This window comes from Oryzias latipes, chromosome 17 (assembly GCF_002234675.1).
Source record: "Oryzias latipes chromosome 17, ASM223467v1".
NCBI classification, from domain to species: domain Eukaryota; kingdom Metazoa; phylum Chordata; class Actinopteri; order Beloniformes; family Adrianichthyidae; genus Oryzias; species Oryzias latipes.
In genome coordinates this window covers 10,325,546-10,341,349 of record NC_019875.2, presented here as the reverse complement: position 1 = coordinate 10,341,349, position 15,804 = coordinate 10,325,546, and the positions used below count along the sequence as shown (strand labels likewise).

The 15,804-nt window shown below is 40.7% G+C and overlaps 2 protein-coding genes across 5 annotated transcripts; one reads left to right on the top strand and one right to left on the bottom strand.

Annotated features, from left to right (window-relative positions):
* The first annotated feature begins 1,721 nt into the window (after positions 1 to 1,721).
* dusp28 (dual specificity phosphatase 28) lies at positions 1,722 to 5,398 on the top strand. Of its 3 annotated transcripts, XM_011486225.3 has the most exons (4): positions 1,728 to 1,986; positions 2,523 to 2,908; positions 4,311 to 4,435; positions 5,161 to 5,398. In XM_011486225.3, the coding sequence occupies exons 2-3, from the start codon at positions 2,564 to 2,566 to the stop codon at positions 4,410 to 4,412; spliced, it is 447 nt and encodes a 148-aa protein (XP_011484527.1). In that variant the 5' UTR covers positions 1,728 to 1,986; positions 2,523 to 2,563; the 3' UTR covers positions 4,413 to 4,435; positions 5,161 to 5,398. The 3 variants fall into 3 exon arrangements, with proteins under 3 accessions (XP_011484528.1, XP_011484527.1, XP_004078870.1); XM_011486226.3 differs by lacking the exon at positions 5,161 to 5,398 and having other exon boundaries at positions 1,722 to 1,986; positions 2,523 to 2,937; positions 4,311 to 4,417; XM_004078822.4 differs by having other exon boundaries at positions 1,730 to 1,986; positions 4,311 to 5,398.
* Positions 5,399 to 5,574: 176 nt separating this feature from the next.
* Positions 5,575 to 15,735, bottom strand: proc (protein C, inactivator of coagulation factors Va and VIIIa). 2 transcript variants are annotated; one of them, XM_004078760.3, is made up of 10 exons: positions 15,646 to 15,735; positions 15,347 to 15,379; positions 15,153 to 15,236; positions 14,847 to 15,004; positions 12,788 to 12,812; positions 12,475 to 12,585; positions 12,230 to 12,370; positions 11,849 to 11,967; positions 10,284 to 10,401; positions 5,575 to 6,247 (listed from the first exon to the last, which is right to left on the bottom strand). In XM_004078760.3, exons 3-10 carry the CDS (start codon positions 15,220 to 15,222, stop codon positions 5,679 to 5,681), a joined length of 1,311 nt encoding a protein of 436 aa, XP_004078808.1. In that variant the 5' UTR covers positions 15,223 to 15,236; positions 15,347 to 15,379; positions 15,646 to 15,735; the 3' UTR covers positions 5,575 to 5,678. The 2 variants fall into 2 exon arrangements, with proteins under 2 accessions (XP_004078808.1, XP_011484526.1); XM_011486224.3 differs by having other exon boundaries at positions 15,343 to 15,379; positions 15,646 to 15,721.
* Positions 15,736 to 15,804: the final 69 nt, after the last annotated feature.

Below are 15,804 nucleotides of genomic sequence, written 5' to 3'. Positions count from 1 at the left end.
AATAGTTAATGTATATTATAAGTGCAACATCGACTTCTTTTTTTTCTATCAATCCTACTCTGGCAGAAGAAATCGAAAATAATTTAACAGGCTTATTATTATTACTATTATTATTATTATTATTATTATCATTATTATTATTATTATTATTATTATTATTATTATTATCACTATTTGTATTTAAACCACAGTTTAAAATTATTTTTCCATTTTTAAGGCAATTCTACCTTTGCAAATATTGTTTTGACACTTATTGCAAATGTGAGTACTGTACATTTTTGTATTTATAAACACATCATATTTGAAACATTTGTCCATATTCTAAAACTGTTTCATTCCTGACTGGGGTCATTGGAGCCGACACTCACCGTTTCTGAAGGGTGAGGGTGGCATGCACCCAAGACAGTTTTCAGGGTAACACAAAGATAAACAAAGACACACTAAGGTTAGTTAATGAATACTTTGGACTGTGAGAGGAAGCTGGAAAATTCACATAAGAAAAACTTGCAAACTGCACACAAAAAGTTCTAAGATGGAATTTGAACCAGAACCTTCATGTTGGGAGTCAAAAGGGGCAAACCATCACCTTGTAACCTGTTTTAGTGGTGATAATTGTCCAAATCCATGTCAGTCCTGATCCTTCAGAAAAGGCTCGGTATCATAAGTGACCAACAGAATACTGACCCTGCATAACGCACCAAATGGAGAGGAAACCTCCTTCTAAATGGAACATTAGGAAGAATCTTCCAGCACGACTAATTCTGAAAAAGTGAACATCTGATTTGATGATTTAGCCTGAGAAAACACAAAAATGTGTGATGTAAGACAAAAATCAACTCAGTTACTCTTGAAATTAATGAAAATAAAGCTGGTGGACACCAAATCCATTGAAACATCTGTTAAAGAAAATCACATTTTCATTTGTCAGCTGAGAGAGAAAAGAAAGGTGAGAACAAAATTATGAAAATGTCTGTTAGAAAACAAAAATAATGAGAAACATAACAAAGAACCACACTTCCTTTGAGTACATTAGCATTATCATATGAGAAGAAAGATCTTCTTTCTCTTTCGGCTTTTCCCATCAGGGGTCGCCACAGCGAATCATCGTTTTCCACCTCACTCTGTCATGGACATCTTCTACCCTAACATTAGCCAACTTCATGTCATCTGTTAAGACATCCATGTATCTCCTCTTTGGCCGTCCTCTTGCCCTCCTGCCAGGCAGCTCCATCTCCAACATCCTTCTACCAATATATCCACTGTCCCTCCTCTGAACATGTCCAAACCATCTCAGTCTGGCTTCTCTGACTTTGTCGCTAACACAGGCAACATGAGCCGTCCCTCTGATGTACTCGTTCCTTATCCTGTCTAACCTGGTCACTCCTAAGGAGAAGAAAGGTAAATTATATAAATGTATCTTTAAGACAATTAGTCTGGATCATATATTTTGTCATAGAGATGCAAACCACTCGAGCTATAGTTTAAAAAGCAATTAATCAATTTCAAATCCATATATCCATTAAAACTATAAATCCACTTTCCTTCAAAGTAATTCTGCTTTCCTTTTTTTTTTACCGTTTTAAAGTACTGGGATATGAATATCTGACCGCCAGAAACCTATAAATAGCTGCGGTCTTTAAAGCCTTCTGGGTCTGACTGTTTTTATGATTTAAATTAATTCCCTGTTTTCCGTTCAATCCGTAACTGGCGGCGTTAGGACCCGGGGCAGCAGACAGCGCCAGTAAATTTAGCAGCGCGCGCTCAGGTCAGTGCAGCCAGGGTCACGCGGGGACCAGAACTGACCGGACCCGTCCGGGTCGGCTGCACCCGCCTGTAGTACCGAACAGTTCCAAAGCACGCGCGGTCCTTTGACGACCAGCAGGGTTAAAGTCTGGAGATTTGAGCAGAACAGCGTCTGTTCGTGAGGCGTTCACGGACTGCTCCGTCCTCTGTTCATTCCACTGCTGTTCTTCCATATCTGAAAATGTAAGTCTTTTAAATTTCTACTATCATTTTAGAGAAAACTATTTTTATGTTGCTCTATGTGGAAAAATGAAAACAAAGTAAGATTAAAAATATTATGATAGAAATGATAAATTGTGACCCAATTTCCGAGTCTGTCTGGAACAATCCAATTAGGATGACCCCCCCCCCCCCCCCAGGATGTATTTTCAATTTGATCAAATTCTGTTATACATTCAATAAAGGAAACTATCCAATAAGTGCTTAATGCGGCTTAATGATAAACTATTGGAATCAGCAAATTACCACGGATGAGCTAAATATTCTGATTGTTTTTGTCAGCAAAGGAGGATTGATGTTTTTTTTTGTAACCCTTTGATTGTGTTATTTTTGAAATCTGACTCGTTCATTTTTGGAGTGTTTTAGTCTTTTTTAAATATTTTTTTAATTATTTTTTATTTTTGATGGATGTACATGCAAATGCCTGCTATTCCATTTTCCTTTGGAATTGTCTAAAAGTCTTCTAAAAGGTTTCTCACAGTGTGTCTTTCTCTGTCCAGGACTTGATCTGAGGAGCTCGATTTGTCCTCACCTGGCCGGGATGCTGCAGCTGTGTAAGGTCACCAAAGCTCTGTACATCAGCAACTCCCGCTCCGCCTGCAACGATGAGCTCATCCAACAGGAGGCGGTGACGCTCTGCATCAATGTGTCCAAGCAGCAGCCGTTTCCCTCCGCCAGAGTCGCCAAAATGCAGATCCCCGTCTACGACGACCCCAACGAGGACCTCTACAGCCACTTTGACCGCTGCGCCGACGCCATCCAGAAGGAGGCCAACCGGGGAGGACGCAGCGTGGTCTACTGCAAGAACGGACGCAGCCGCTCTGCCACCGTCTGCATCGCCTACCTGATGAAGCACCGCAGGCTGACGCTGACTGAAGCCCTGCAGGTCAGGATGCTGGAGATCAACTCCATCAAGTCAGTGCAGCTGCTTCTGCGGCTTAAGACAACTCACAGACATCTGAAAGTCCCACTCCCATCGTCTCTTGATGTATTGTAGAAGCGTTTCCAGTGGTCTTTTCAGTATGATTATACCATATATCACTTAGGATGATGGGGGGAGGGGTAGTTTTGGGACAGCTTCTAAGTTGTTGAAACAGTCGTCTCCCCAGCGTTGGGCCCAAAGTCTCCCCAGCCCAGGGACCCCATTGCAAGGAGAGCCGACCCTTAAACACAAAAGAGGTTTGTACAAATATAAACCTCGTGTGTCAGAAGATTCCTGATCTATTATAACAGTAGAATCTGTCCAAGACGTCCATGTATGGACATGAAATCTGTCCAACAATAGACGTCCATGTATGGACATGAAATCTGTCCAACAATAGACGTCCATGTATGGACATGAAATCTGTCCACACAGTTTAGAGCTCAGACGAGGAAATTGAAGACGTCCCAATAATCCCAATAGTCCCAATAATTTGAATAAAGAAATACTCATAAATGCAAATTTTGAAGTTTAATTTTTTTCTTTAATCAGAAAGTGCCACAACCAAATGATAAAAACACCGTTTTCATCCGAGCGGGTCTTTAATGAGGATCTGAAAGGGATGACCTGACGGGAGTGTAAATGGATTCCCTGCAGCTCTCTGCGTTCTGTTTCAGGATTTTGGAGCCTTTCTGCTGCGTGAACTGTCTGACTGCTGTCATCAGCAGACTTGTCTGGAAGGTCAGCGAGTCTGCAGGTGGAGCTGAAGCTGCAGGACGGTTTCATTTTTCTAAAAAGGAAGTGTGCCCCCCCCCCCCCCCGCCCCCTTCAGCCATAGACCTTCAGAAATGTCATAACTGAGTCCCCAGATCAAAGGTCCTTTTTGCTTCAATATCATAACATAAGTAGTGATCTTCATATCTGCAACCATGTGAATGCAGCTTATTGTCTGAGGCCCTTTGGTTGGTCACCTGCAGATCATCACTAGAGACGTTTTATCAAACTATGCTCTGAAAAATGCATCACTTTATTTTGGTAAAATATAGATATTAGATTTAACTTCAGTGGTTTAATTATCTATTTGTATTATGAGAATAGATTTTATTTTTCAAATTGTGGCACTTTTCTTCAGCACTGAATCCAAATGAGCTCATAGACAGAAACAAAAATACTTTTTTTTCAGAGAAGCTCAAGAATAGTCTAAATGTCAAAAGCTTTAATTCAAACAACAAACCCAATATTTAATATTTTTTAGACCAGAGAATATGCTTCCTCTCATCATAGCTGAAAGTGAACAGTATTAGATAAATATGAGGACTGACAGACGTGGCTACAGCTGTCCACTCATCACCGTCTCCTCTCTCAGAGGGTGAAGACCGCACGCCACGTGATCGATCCCAACCCCGGCTTCATGGCTCAGCTGCGGAGATACGAAGAGGAGCTGAGGAAGAGGAAGGGAGAGTCCTGATGGCGAAGAAGCAGAAGCAGCAGGTGAAGCTTCCACTTCAGACGCTCCTCTGATCCCAAACGAGGAAAACAAAGCCAGAGAAAAGCAACCATTCATTCATTCATTCATTCAATCATTCATTCATTCAATCATCCATTCATCCATTCAATCATGTTGAGTTTAATCCAAAAGCCTTTTAGTGTTGGTCAAAGTAAGGAACCAGGCAGATTTGATTTTTTCTATACTTAATAACAAAATGATATTTGATTTGGAGCAACAAACTAAATATTTTAACATCATTTATGTTATACTGTCTTTTAAGTTATTGTTCTGATGATTTTTTTTTTCCATTTATTGGTCTCCTTTATTAATTTACTGTGTCCTGTAATTCAAAGTATCACCTCTAGTTGGCAGCATCTCCTTTAAAAAGAGGCTAAATAGAAAAAGTTTGTCTAGAAACAAACTGGAGATTATCTTTGATTAAAGCCAACAACCTTACAAATCACACCAACATGAAACAAACCTGCTTTCATTGCTATGAGCCACTGTGAGATTAAAGGATTCTCATTTTCAATTGGTGCAACATCTTGGTGCAACTACTTTAAACTGTGAAATTAGTGAACATAAAGACTCAGGGTTAATGTGCAAATACATCTAAGAGTTTTAGCTGCTTTACTCACCAGTGCAGTTTGAGTCTGGAACAAATATTTGTGTTTGTGGGGCGTTCCTTTGAAACAAAAGCAATAATATATTTTTCTTTAGACCACAGGAAACCTCCTTTTGTGAAGAGAATGAGACCGGGCGAAATGTGTGTGATATAACTCATGTAACCTTCTTTTATGTACGGCGTCCTTGAGTTTCTTGAAAGGCACTATCAAATCAAATCCATTATTACTATAAAACATTTGGGGACACTCAGCTGCTAAAGGTGGCTCTTTGTCTCTGTGTGATGGCACACTTCTGTATTCGCTGGTGAAAATCAAATAAAGTTCGTGTGCATCAATCAATCTTCCTCTTATCCTGAGATGTCTTTGATGATCACATTTTTGTTAAATGTTGTTTTTTATCATTTGGTAACACTGACCTGAGAACAACAGCTTCTTTTCTAGAAAATGAGTGCAGATGTCATGAACCTCAACTTGTGCTGAACTTGTTAACAGTGTCAAAGAATCACACAAAAGCCTTTCAAGAGTAGGAGAGTTTATGTTAAAAGTGTGTACATCTTTGATGCTATGAGATGTAGCCGGGGCTTCAACAGATCGAACCGGAAAAGGGTCAGGCTGGGCATCACTGCAGGTTATTGGTTCTGTCCCACTCCTCCTGCACCTGCTTGATCCAGTCGTTGTAGTTGGACACTTTGGTGTAGATGCCTAGCCTGTCTATCTGGCCGCAGCCCTCGCCCCACGACACTAAGCCAACCAGGAACCACGTGCCGTGGTACAGAGTGACCATCGGCCCGCCGCTGTCCCCTTCGCAGGCGTCGATTCTCTGACCCAGGATCCCGGCGCAGAGGACGTTCTCAGAGATGGTGTAGGGTAACATCTGCTGTGCGCAGACGCTGTGGCTGACCAACGGCACTTTGATGACGTTCAGGGCCGAGCTGTACTTACCACTGTCATCTTTGCCCCAGCCAGTCACCACGGTGGTGGTGCCATTAAGATGGAGCACCCGCTCTGCCATGGCCCGCCCCGGTAAGCATATAGGAGCAATGTAACTGTTGAATGGGGCGGGGGTCACCAGACGCAGCAGAGCAATGTCATTGTCCACTGTCTCTCTGTTGTAGTTTGGGTGTTTGAAAGCTTTGGCCACCTTCAGCATCACCTCTGTGCCTTCCTTCCTGAGAAGCTCGTAGTCACCTGATCAGGAGGAAACAGTCAGTGAAGTGTTGAGTAACCTCTGTACGTTTTCACATTTTTCCTTTTTATATGGAACTATTAAAGATGAATTCTAGGTCAGTGCACCCTAACTTTTTTTTTGCATCTCAGACCAGTTTAATGTTGGACAATATTTTCACAAACTGGTCTTTATAAGGTTGAAGTAGGCGTCTGATTTGTAGCGGTTGAAAGAAAGGTAAGCGGAAAATCTATTAATCGTGAAATTTAGTGTAAAAAGTCTATAAAGATTCAGTGAAAAAAAGGTTATTTTTATTTATGAAATTTGTTGATGATTTTTTTTAAAAAGATGCTAGGCTGAGTCTTATTTTGCATACCAATTGTTTGACATGCAACATTTACGTAAGCATCTTGTCTGGATGTGCGATTTTTTTTTTTTTTTTTTTTTTTGTATGTTAATTTCCTCATTGAAATAATAGTTAAATTTGGACACAACAGAAAACGTTTTATTTGTTTTTTTTTTTCTTAAACTTTTTAGTGCAGCTAACTGTTAAATTTTCAGTACATCACTAATTTCAACTGATCATGTATATATACAGTGCCTTGCAAAAGGATTCACCCCCTTGGATGTTTATCCCTTTTGTTGCCTTCATCACTCATGGTCAATAAAATTTGTCTTTTTTCACAAAACTATTTACCAGAAGAATAACTCCTTCAATGTTAATGTGAAAACAGAATTCTAAGTTATTTAAATGAAACAAAAATATAAAATGAAATAAAATTGTTTGCATAATTATTTACCCCATTTTAAATTTAATGATCTAATTCAATACATGTCCTTCCAGTTAGTGCCAATAGTCTCACAATTAGTGAAAAGAAGATCCCCTGAGTGGAATGGGTGTGTCCCAAGTGATTGAGTTATAAAACACTAGTCTAAGAAGGGTCCAGATACTGGTGGAGCGGTATTCCTGGCTACCATTTTACCATGAAGACAGAGGACCACTCCAAGCAACTCAGAGAAAGGGCAGCACCAAGCCCTGGAAGGCTTGTAAAGATAGAGAGGGCAGAATGAAAGCTGCAAAATACACGGAAATCTTGGAGGACAATCTTTTTTGGTCTGCAACTGAACTATGGCTTGGGAGGACATTTGTTTTCCAGCAAGGCAAGGATCCAAAGCATACTGCAAAAGCTACACAGGACTTGTTTAAAAAAAAATCAGGTAAATGTTCTAGAGAGGCCGAGTCACAGCCCAGACCTAAATCCGGTAGACAAATTTGTGGCTGGACTTGAAATGGTACCACTGGTATCCACTAGGGGTGTGCCAAAATATCGATATGGTGTATAGTTCCGTCATTGATTCTCGATGCATTTTCATCAAGTATGGACCTTTTATTTACGTTTAAAGACCCTGCAAAACATTATATTAATCATCCTTTGGTAACACGATACTTCGGAGGGTTGATGGGGGGTGCTCATTGCGAGATTGGCTGTCAGGGGCGGACGAAGAAGAATACACATTCAAAGAAAAAAAATAGCAGAGGGGAAAAACAAGGAAAATAGAGAGAGCAGCAAGCTAAAAGATACACCGGCAGCATTGAAGCTGCTTCACACGGAGTTGTGTGACAAAGCCGCGGGTATTGCTGGCCTGAAGCCAACACAGCCCAACGCGGATACTTTTTTCCTGGCGAACCTTACCACCTTCTTCTGCGAGAGCAGAGGTAATAACAAACGGGATTGCTGTTTAAATGTACAAGGGGCTCCGTCCCTGCAGCGAGGTGGGAAACGAGGGATTTCGTTTTTTATTGATAGCATTAGAGCCACGCTTTGACATTCCCTCTCGGAAATACTGAAAAAATGATCCCTGCATTGTACGCCCAGACCTATGGTTGAGATGGCCCTGGAAACAGCAGAAAGAGTAGGGCTCACATGTGACAGCTGGACCTCCAGGGCCACAGAGTCCTGCGTGATGTTTATGGTGCATTTTAGTAACAAAAACTGGGAAATGAGTAGTATGTCCAACAAACCTAAGCAATGCGCAAATCCCAATTCTATTCAATTTAATTCAATTTTATTTATTTAGCCCAAAATCACAACAGTAGTAGTCTCAATGGGCTTTTTAATAAACATGAAATCATGAAGAACATGAAGTCATATAATTCAATAGGTTAATAACTAAACAGAACTACACAGACTAAGCTAAACTACCTGTAGGCATCCCTGCCCTAGACCCCCCCTCTCCTCAAAGCAGCGGTAGATGAGCGGCGTCTTGACGCTAAAAAGCCTGTGGTTCTCCAGAAAAACATGAACACATAGACATACATCACATGCAGCTCTTCCCCAAAAGTTTTGTTTACAAAGATGTTTACTTTTAGATGCACTTTAAGTTCATGTATGTTATCCCTGTTCATTTATTTTGAAAGCAGTTCATGTCTTAAATAACTGTAAGGAAAGTTCCTAGCTACCTGATTTTTTTTTTCTGGGAGAATTTTATTTTTGTTTACACCATTCTTAACAAAGACACTATAATTTGTTCACAGAATTAATATCTGATTTACAGCTATTTTTTTTAAATAATCCGATGGCTTTGTTTTTCAAAAGTTAATACCAATGTGCCTGGCAGCTACTTGACTTATTCATTTTTTTTATCCTGTTTACAGCAATTTTGTACTAAATAATGGCACTGCTGTTGATGTTCACTATTGTTTACACCAAACTTTACAGATATTTCCAAATGAAAATTGTCGTTGTTTGTCAAAGACAGAGTATTACTGATTTCAGCAATGTTACACAAAAGTATGTTATTCATTACGCCAAATAGGACACAAGTTGTTCATTATCATTGTGTTTAAAAATAAAAAATAAATAAACGGGGAAATATTTTCCAAAAAACAGTTTCAAGTTCTTCTTTGTTAAAGTTTGATATATTGTGAGTAGTTAGAGACTATGTATATCGATTATCACATTATCGCCATATCGTGATAGTCTCATTATCGTGAGCAATGTATCGCAAATTGCACCGTATCATAAAGTACCCAGTGATTCCCAGCCCTAGTATCCGCGCAACCTGACAGAACTCGAGCAGTTTTGCAAAGATGAATGGAGCAAAATTCCAGTTTGCAGAGTGAGACTTGTCCACACAAACTCAGTGTTGTGATTGCAGCCAAAGGTGCATCTTCTAAATACTGACTTGAAGTGGGTGAATAATTATGCAACTAATCGTATTTCATTAAGTATTTTTGTTTTATTGACATTTGCAACTAATCATATTTCATTAAGTATTTTTGTTTTATTGACATTACTTCTTAGAACTCTGTTTTCAGATTGACATTAAAGGTTTTTTTTTGTAGTAAATTTTTGTGTGAGGAAAGACAAATTTTATTGACTACGAGTGATTTATGAAAGAAATAAAAGGGACAAACATCCAAGGGGGTGAATACTTTTGCAAGGCAGTGTACCTGCATACATTTAAACTGGTTTGTTACTGATGTTACTGATACTGGTCCTCTGTTGAGCTTTATCTGGTTTGTAGTGGTTTAGGTTTGACAGGCATGAAAGCTCCACTCTGTCTAAAAATTCACATGAGGCATGTGTCAGGAACGCAGGTTCTTTAACATCACTACCAAATCAGAGTCCCTGATTGGTGAAAGTCCAACTGATTTAACTTTCAACACGTGTTCAATGGCCGCATGTGTTTTATGTAGAGCCAAAAAACTAAAACTTGCGTAACAACACGTGAACGTGAGAGTTTTGAAAACGGAAGCTCAAAGCCTGCATAAATGGGTGTTTACACCGAGTTTCCAACTGAAAGTGGTCACTTCAACGTGGGTTGCCAAGGCCGGTGTGAACAGAGCATTAAACCGACGAACAAGAATTCTGACTTTAGTATGGATGCTCAAGTGCCTGTTTACTCTTTAAATAACATAAATCTTATTCAGATAACTAGCAGATTGTTTTTCGTTTTCTTTATTATTTCCCTTTTTTCATCATTGCCAGAGGTTGCCAGAAGGTTGGAAGAGCTGGATTAAACCATTGGTTTGTCACAGTGGAATTGGTGACTCACCAAGTCGTACAGCAAACTGTAGATTGTTTTCTAGGCAGTGTGCTGCTGTCAGGACCCAGTTCCTGTTAATTAGGACACCTCCACAGTGAAAATTCCCTCTGGCATTCAGCACCACCACCTAAATACAAGAATCTTAGTTGAACAACCTGTTGCCATCCATCCCTACAGCTCTCCCTCATCTGGATTTGGGTTGCAGGGTCAACAAAAGCAAAAATTCTTAGACCTCCATCTGTTTGCAGACCCTTCTTTTGGTTAGGCCAAGAAGAACCCAAGGATTTCCAAGGCCAGGTGAGAAATATAGTATTGTCAGTGCATACTAGGTCTTCCCTGGGAACTCCACCAAGGGCACAGGTGTCAAACTTCAGACCTCGAGGGCTAGAGTCCTTCATCTTTTCCAACAAACTGCATTAAATATTGAAGGATTTCTTAAAAACCAGCAGGGAGCCAGTCATAAAGGCCTGGAGTCTGACATCCTTGAAGGGGATCAAGCTTAGAACCCCCAGGAACATGAGTAGAGCTTTACAGGGCAACCAGTTACAAGAGCTTCGTCTTTGTCTCAGCTCCTTCTTTATCACAAGCGACCTGCACTTATCTCACGTTTAATTCATCCTTACTAGTGAACAAGACCCTAAGATACAACAAATTCTCCCCATTGGCAAGCGCTCTACTCACAGAAGACATGCCACTTTTTCAGTCAGAAGCATGGTCTCTGACTTGGAGATACTAAAAGCCTTGATTGCAGACCCTCCCAGTGCACATTAGAGAGGTCATCGTGTAATGAAGCCAGCAGGACAAAACATCAAAGTCCTAAAACCAGACACTCCAGCCCTTAGTATATCCTAAAATCCCATCTACAAAAATCATGAACAAAATCATTAACCCTGGAGATTCTTGTTGGAGTCATGAAGACACCTGAGACAGGTCCAATTTACTGTCTGCAGTCTTTAACAAGCTTTTGCTCCAGATATACATAAAGCTGATAGCACTTATTGGAGTGTTCCAGGGCCATACTGGTAAGAACATACCCTACAGAAAACCACCAGAGAGGATGGTGTTCATCTTTAGGTACATCCTTTTCAGGGGTTGCCGCAAAGCAGCTTCCACTAATTCACACAGGTGGTTTGGCAGAATTTTATGCCGGAAGCCCTTACTGTATCTTATCCAGGATGGGGACCAGCACATGGAGACCTAGACTTGAGCCCTTGTGGCTACATAGGTAGGCAGTAGCATGAAGGGTCTTGCCCCCATTAATTAGTTCAATGAGGTACTCTATAGAAGGAGTACAAGTGATCTTGTTCCACAAATGCATTCAAGAATCTAAGGTTCATCTGTCAGCCTTTGCATCCTGAAACAGACTTTCCTGGGGAGGCTAAGAAGTGATCTCCCCCCTACAAGTACTCCTATCCAGTTTCTTAAAAATACAACCCACCACCTCAGTCTACCCCTCCAAAGGTATTGCCTCTGACCCCCACCAAAGCGACCACTCATCATCAAGGGACTTGAGATAGTCAATCTGCTCGTTCACCCGATTATGTTTTGTTCTGTTTGTAGTTATACTTACTCACCTGCCAGGGACTCTCACCCTTTTTGCCCACCTCTCCTCCGAGCATCCAGGGCAGCAGGCCGACCAAAGGCTCGCTATACTCTGACCTGCTGATCAGCAGCTGACCACAAGATGTGGTACCTGCACAAAAAAAGCAGACAAAGCTTTTGTACTCACATTGCCTTTAAAGTAGCTTTTCAGCAAGCACTATAAACCCAAACTTATCCTTCGAGACTTTCTAAACTACTTTTTCTTTAATAAACTCCACCTAATCGGTTGTTATTGTGAAAGTGTATTCATTAAGATCTTCTTTAGTTGATTAGGGTTGTAGATTTGTCTTGACTCTGCTGAATCTTTACAGATCATTTTGCAGAATCATCAGACTATTCCTTCTGTATCTCACCTTGCGGGAGGCATTTTCTGTTATTCTTGTCGAGATTGTATCCATTTAGACAACTGCATTTTCTCCACTGACCGTCCTCGCCCTCTATGCAATCATGGTCACAGTCACCATTATTAACAGAGCAGTTTGTAGCTGTTACATCTGAAGGATTACAGAAATAGAGATGTGAAAGATGCACTTGCAAAACAAGTATTCTTGCACTGCAGATGGATTTGTATCCCAAGCAATGGAAATCAAAGACTTACTGTATTCACAGTATTTGCCTTCATAACCAGGATTACAGCGACAGGCGTAGTCTTGGAACAGATCCACACATTCACCATGTACACACAGATTGGACTGACACTGGTTTCCATCTAAAACACAGTAATATTACCCATGATGCTTTGCGCTGACCAAATACCCACACAGTTGAACAGTTAAAAAAAAAATCAGTTGATCCTTCATCCTCAAGTGTCCTGATCTTAGAAAAAAGTCAACTAATTTACCTCTGTGAGCAGTAATTTTTTTAAAAGACCACTTGTAAACAGTTTCAAAGTGGATGATTACATTGTTTACCTGTGTACACCGTCCAGAACTCCAGCTGAAAGTGCAAATAGAAAAAAAATCAGTTTATAGTTTAAACTGCTGCCTCAAGTCAGTGTATTTAGCAGATTCATCATTCAACTATCAGATACATTACCTGATAAGACATCAATGTAAAAAGTTTTTCATGTAGCCCATCAAAATCTGACTTTACCCGTTATTCTCCATCACTTGTTGGATGATCCTCAGCTTTAGGTTTCTTGGTCTATGTGTTCAAGTCTTATTTTGTGTTCGGGTTATTATTTATAATTACATTTTTTTTAAAAGTCAAACCAGGTTCATTTTTTTAATTTCAGCTGTGTCCATCCTTTGCAGTTAATCAATAAAATTTTAGCATATTAAATGGTAAAAGGTGCATACTTATATAGTGCTTTTCTACCTTCCATGAAGGCCCAAAGTACTTCACAGTTACAGTCCCATTCACACATACACACACACATTCACACACTCTGATCTAAGATCAGAACAAAGACGTTTTGTAGACACAGTTAGTTGTTGGGGGCTCCTGCCTAATAGTGACGTCAACCTATACCACCCAGGAGCAATGTGGGATTTGGATTCTTGCCAAAGGGCACTTTGACAAATGGAGGGAACCTGAGCCTTTAATCTTCCAATCAGAGATTGACAGCTGCCCTTTTCAAGAGGTCAGCTTTTTTTTTTTTTCCCACAATGGGGAAATTGTTCTCCGCACTTTAACCCATCCCCCTAGGGGGAGCGGTGAGCTGCAGACTAGCTGTGCTCGGGGGGCGACAGCTGGCTGGGGAGATCGGGGATCGATCCGCCAACCCTTTGGTTGTTGTCAAACTTTAAGGAACACAATTTCTAAGAGGGGGGTGGGGAGTTGCCCACCCCCAACAACAGGTTAGATGACAGAGCCCGGTCCATTAAGCGTCTCTGCCTGGGGCGTTCACTGAGCTTCAGTACATAGAACTCCAACAGCCACACAGCCTAACGTAGTCCACCATTACATATTCATGAGGGTAAAAAAACAACTGAACCGACCCTAAAACCGGCCAAAGCCATTTTAAACAAATTTAGACCCAAAACCGCCCAATCAGACAACACTGCTGCTAGCTTCTCTTGTAGAAAAAAACATGGTCCCAGTTTACTGTGACGTTACTTTCTGTTAGGTGGTTAGCCACTTAGCCCAATGGAAATTTTAGAATAAAAGCACTTCCATTGCAACTTCCGTTGTGAGTTAATATGTTGTGTTGTGAGTTATTGTGTTGTGAGTTAATGTGTTGTGTTGTGAATTATTGTGTTGTGAGTTAATGTGTTGTGTGGTAAGTTAATGTGTTGTGTTGTGACCCTTCTGGGCCACCGTAGGAGACTGGCTAGGACACTCCAGGACCTTGAAATGTTAGTCTTACGAAGTCTTACGAAGCCATTCCTTCGTTACCCGGGCAATGTGTTTGGGATTGATTGTCATGCTGAAAGACCCAGCCACGTTTCATCTTCAGTCCCCCTGCTGATGAAAAGAGGTTTCTCTAAAAACCTGACAAGATTGGCCCAATTTGTTTGTCGTCCTGGTCCCTTTGCTGAAAAACAGTCCCAAAGCATGATGTTTCCACCCCCATGCTTTACTGTAGGTATGGTGTCCTTTGGATGCAACTCAGCATTCTTTTTTGTAAGTGACCAAATACCTATTTTCCACCATCCTTTACAATATGATTATTTAAAAATCAGACAAGGTGAATTCCTTTGGTTTTGTTTTCTCATTTTTGTCTCTCGTAGTTGAGATATACCTATGATGGAAATTACAGACCTCTCTGATCTTTTGAAATGGGAGAACTTCCAAAGTTGGCAACTGACTAAATACTTTTTTGCCCCACTGGATTCTGTTTTTATACTCATCCACCAAGAAAACTCAGCACATTTTACATCTGCATCCCAACCTGTCAAGGGTGCTCTTACTACTTTTAGACAATTGATTATTTTGACACCGCCCCAAAACAGAGTGTATATTCTGGCTGCAGAACTAATGAAATCTAATGAAATGTATTTGAAACATTGACTTAGAATGATGTCTTACTGTAGCTTCTCTTGTCAGGAAAATCTCCCTCGCTTCTTCAAAGTCGCACTTTTCTTCAATACATTCTCGTTCCTTAGAGGGGGGTTTCATTTCCTCCAGGAAGGAATTTGCCCGCCGAGACCGAAGAAGCATGTGAGCCTGCGGCGCATCAGAGAAAACTGCACAAACGCACACCAGCCAGTGATGAGCACAAAAATCCTTATTTAGTAATTTAAGTAGAACCCATATATTGCATGTTTGTATGGAAAATCAGCATCTATTTGTACTGGAATAATGTCACTGCATATGCTGCACAAAAATACCTACCTGACAAACTAACGACGGATGCAGACCACAAAGTGACGCAGACAATCAAACACAGCACGAGACGAGACATGACCTCAGCCAAACCTGCATGAAGGTAAGGGAGCAGTCATCTCCAAAGTGTTAACCTGTGACCGCCAGCTCTGAGTAGCAACATTAATATCTTAAATGTGTCATTTCAAATGTGACTCACGGACCAGATCCAGTTTAGGTGTTTAGTTCTGGAGCATCTGTTGAAGAGAACACCGCATGTGTGAACGTTCCCCTATTCCCTCTAAATTTTCAGATCAGCAGCACTCAAACATTTGTGGAGTATTGATTATTTAAAACACAGACTTGTGAACAGAAAAACAGGAGGACACCACCAAGACTTAAATTTCAGTAACCTCTGACCTTCTGAGCTAAATTACACATTCTAAAATCACATGCTGCATCCTAACAACGTCATCCAACCAAGTCACAGTTTTCATAGCCATATGAGTGTTTTCATACTTACATGTAAGGACCTGATGCTGTGGACGGAGACCTCAATCTCCCCTGTTCTGTGGTGTTAATAACTAACTACCAGTGTTTACTGAGGGTCCACAGTCTGCAGCAGGACATTGCCAGCCTTGTAAACACACAAATCCTTCCCTTTGACCTCCACCCACTCACC

Bases quoted from the DNA above. Each gene is read 5' to 3' on its own strand.
- dusp28 (XM_011486225.3), top strand. From the start codon at position 2,564: ATGCTGCAGCTGTGTAAGGTCACCAAAGCTCTGTACATCAGCAACTCC. The intron at 2,909-4,310 runs GTCAGGATGCTG...CTCCTCTCTCAG, and splicing joins CGCTGACTGAAGCCCTGCAG to AGGGTGAAGACCGCACGCCA.
- proc (XM_004078760.3), bottom strand. From the start codon at position 15,222: ATGTCTCGTCTCGTGCTGTGTTTGATTGTCTGCGTCACTTTGTGGTCT. The intron at 15,005-15,152 runs GTAGGTATTTTT...GCGTTTGTGCAG, and splicing joins ATCCGTCGTTAGTTTGTCAG to TTTTCTCTGATGCGCCGCAG. The intron at 12,371-12,474 runs GTAAGTCTTTGA...GTAATCCTTCAG, and splicing joins AGGCAAATACTGTGAATACA to ATGTAACAGCTACAAACTGC.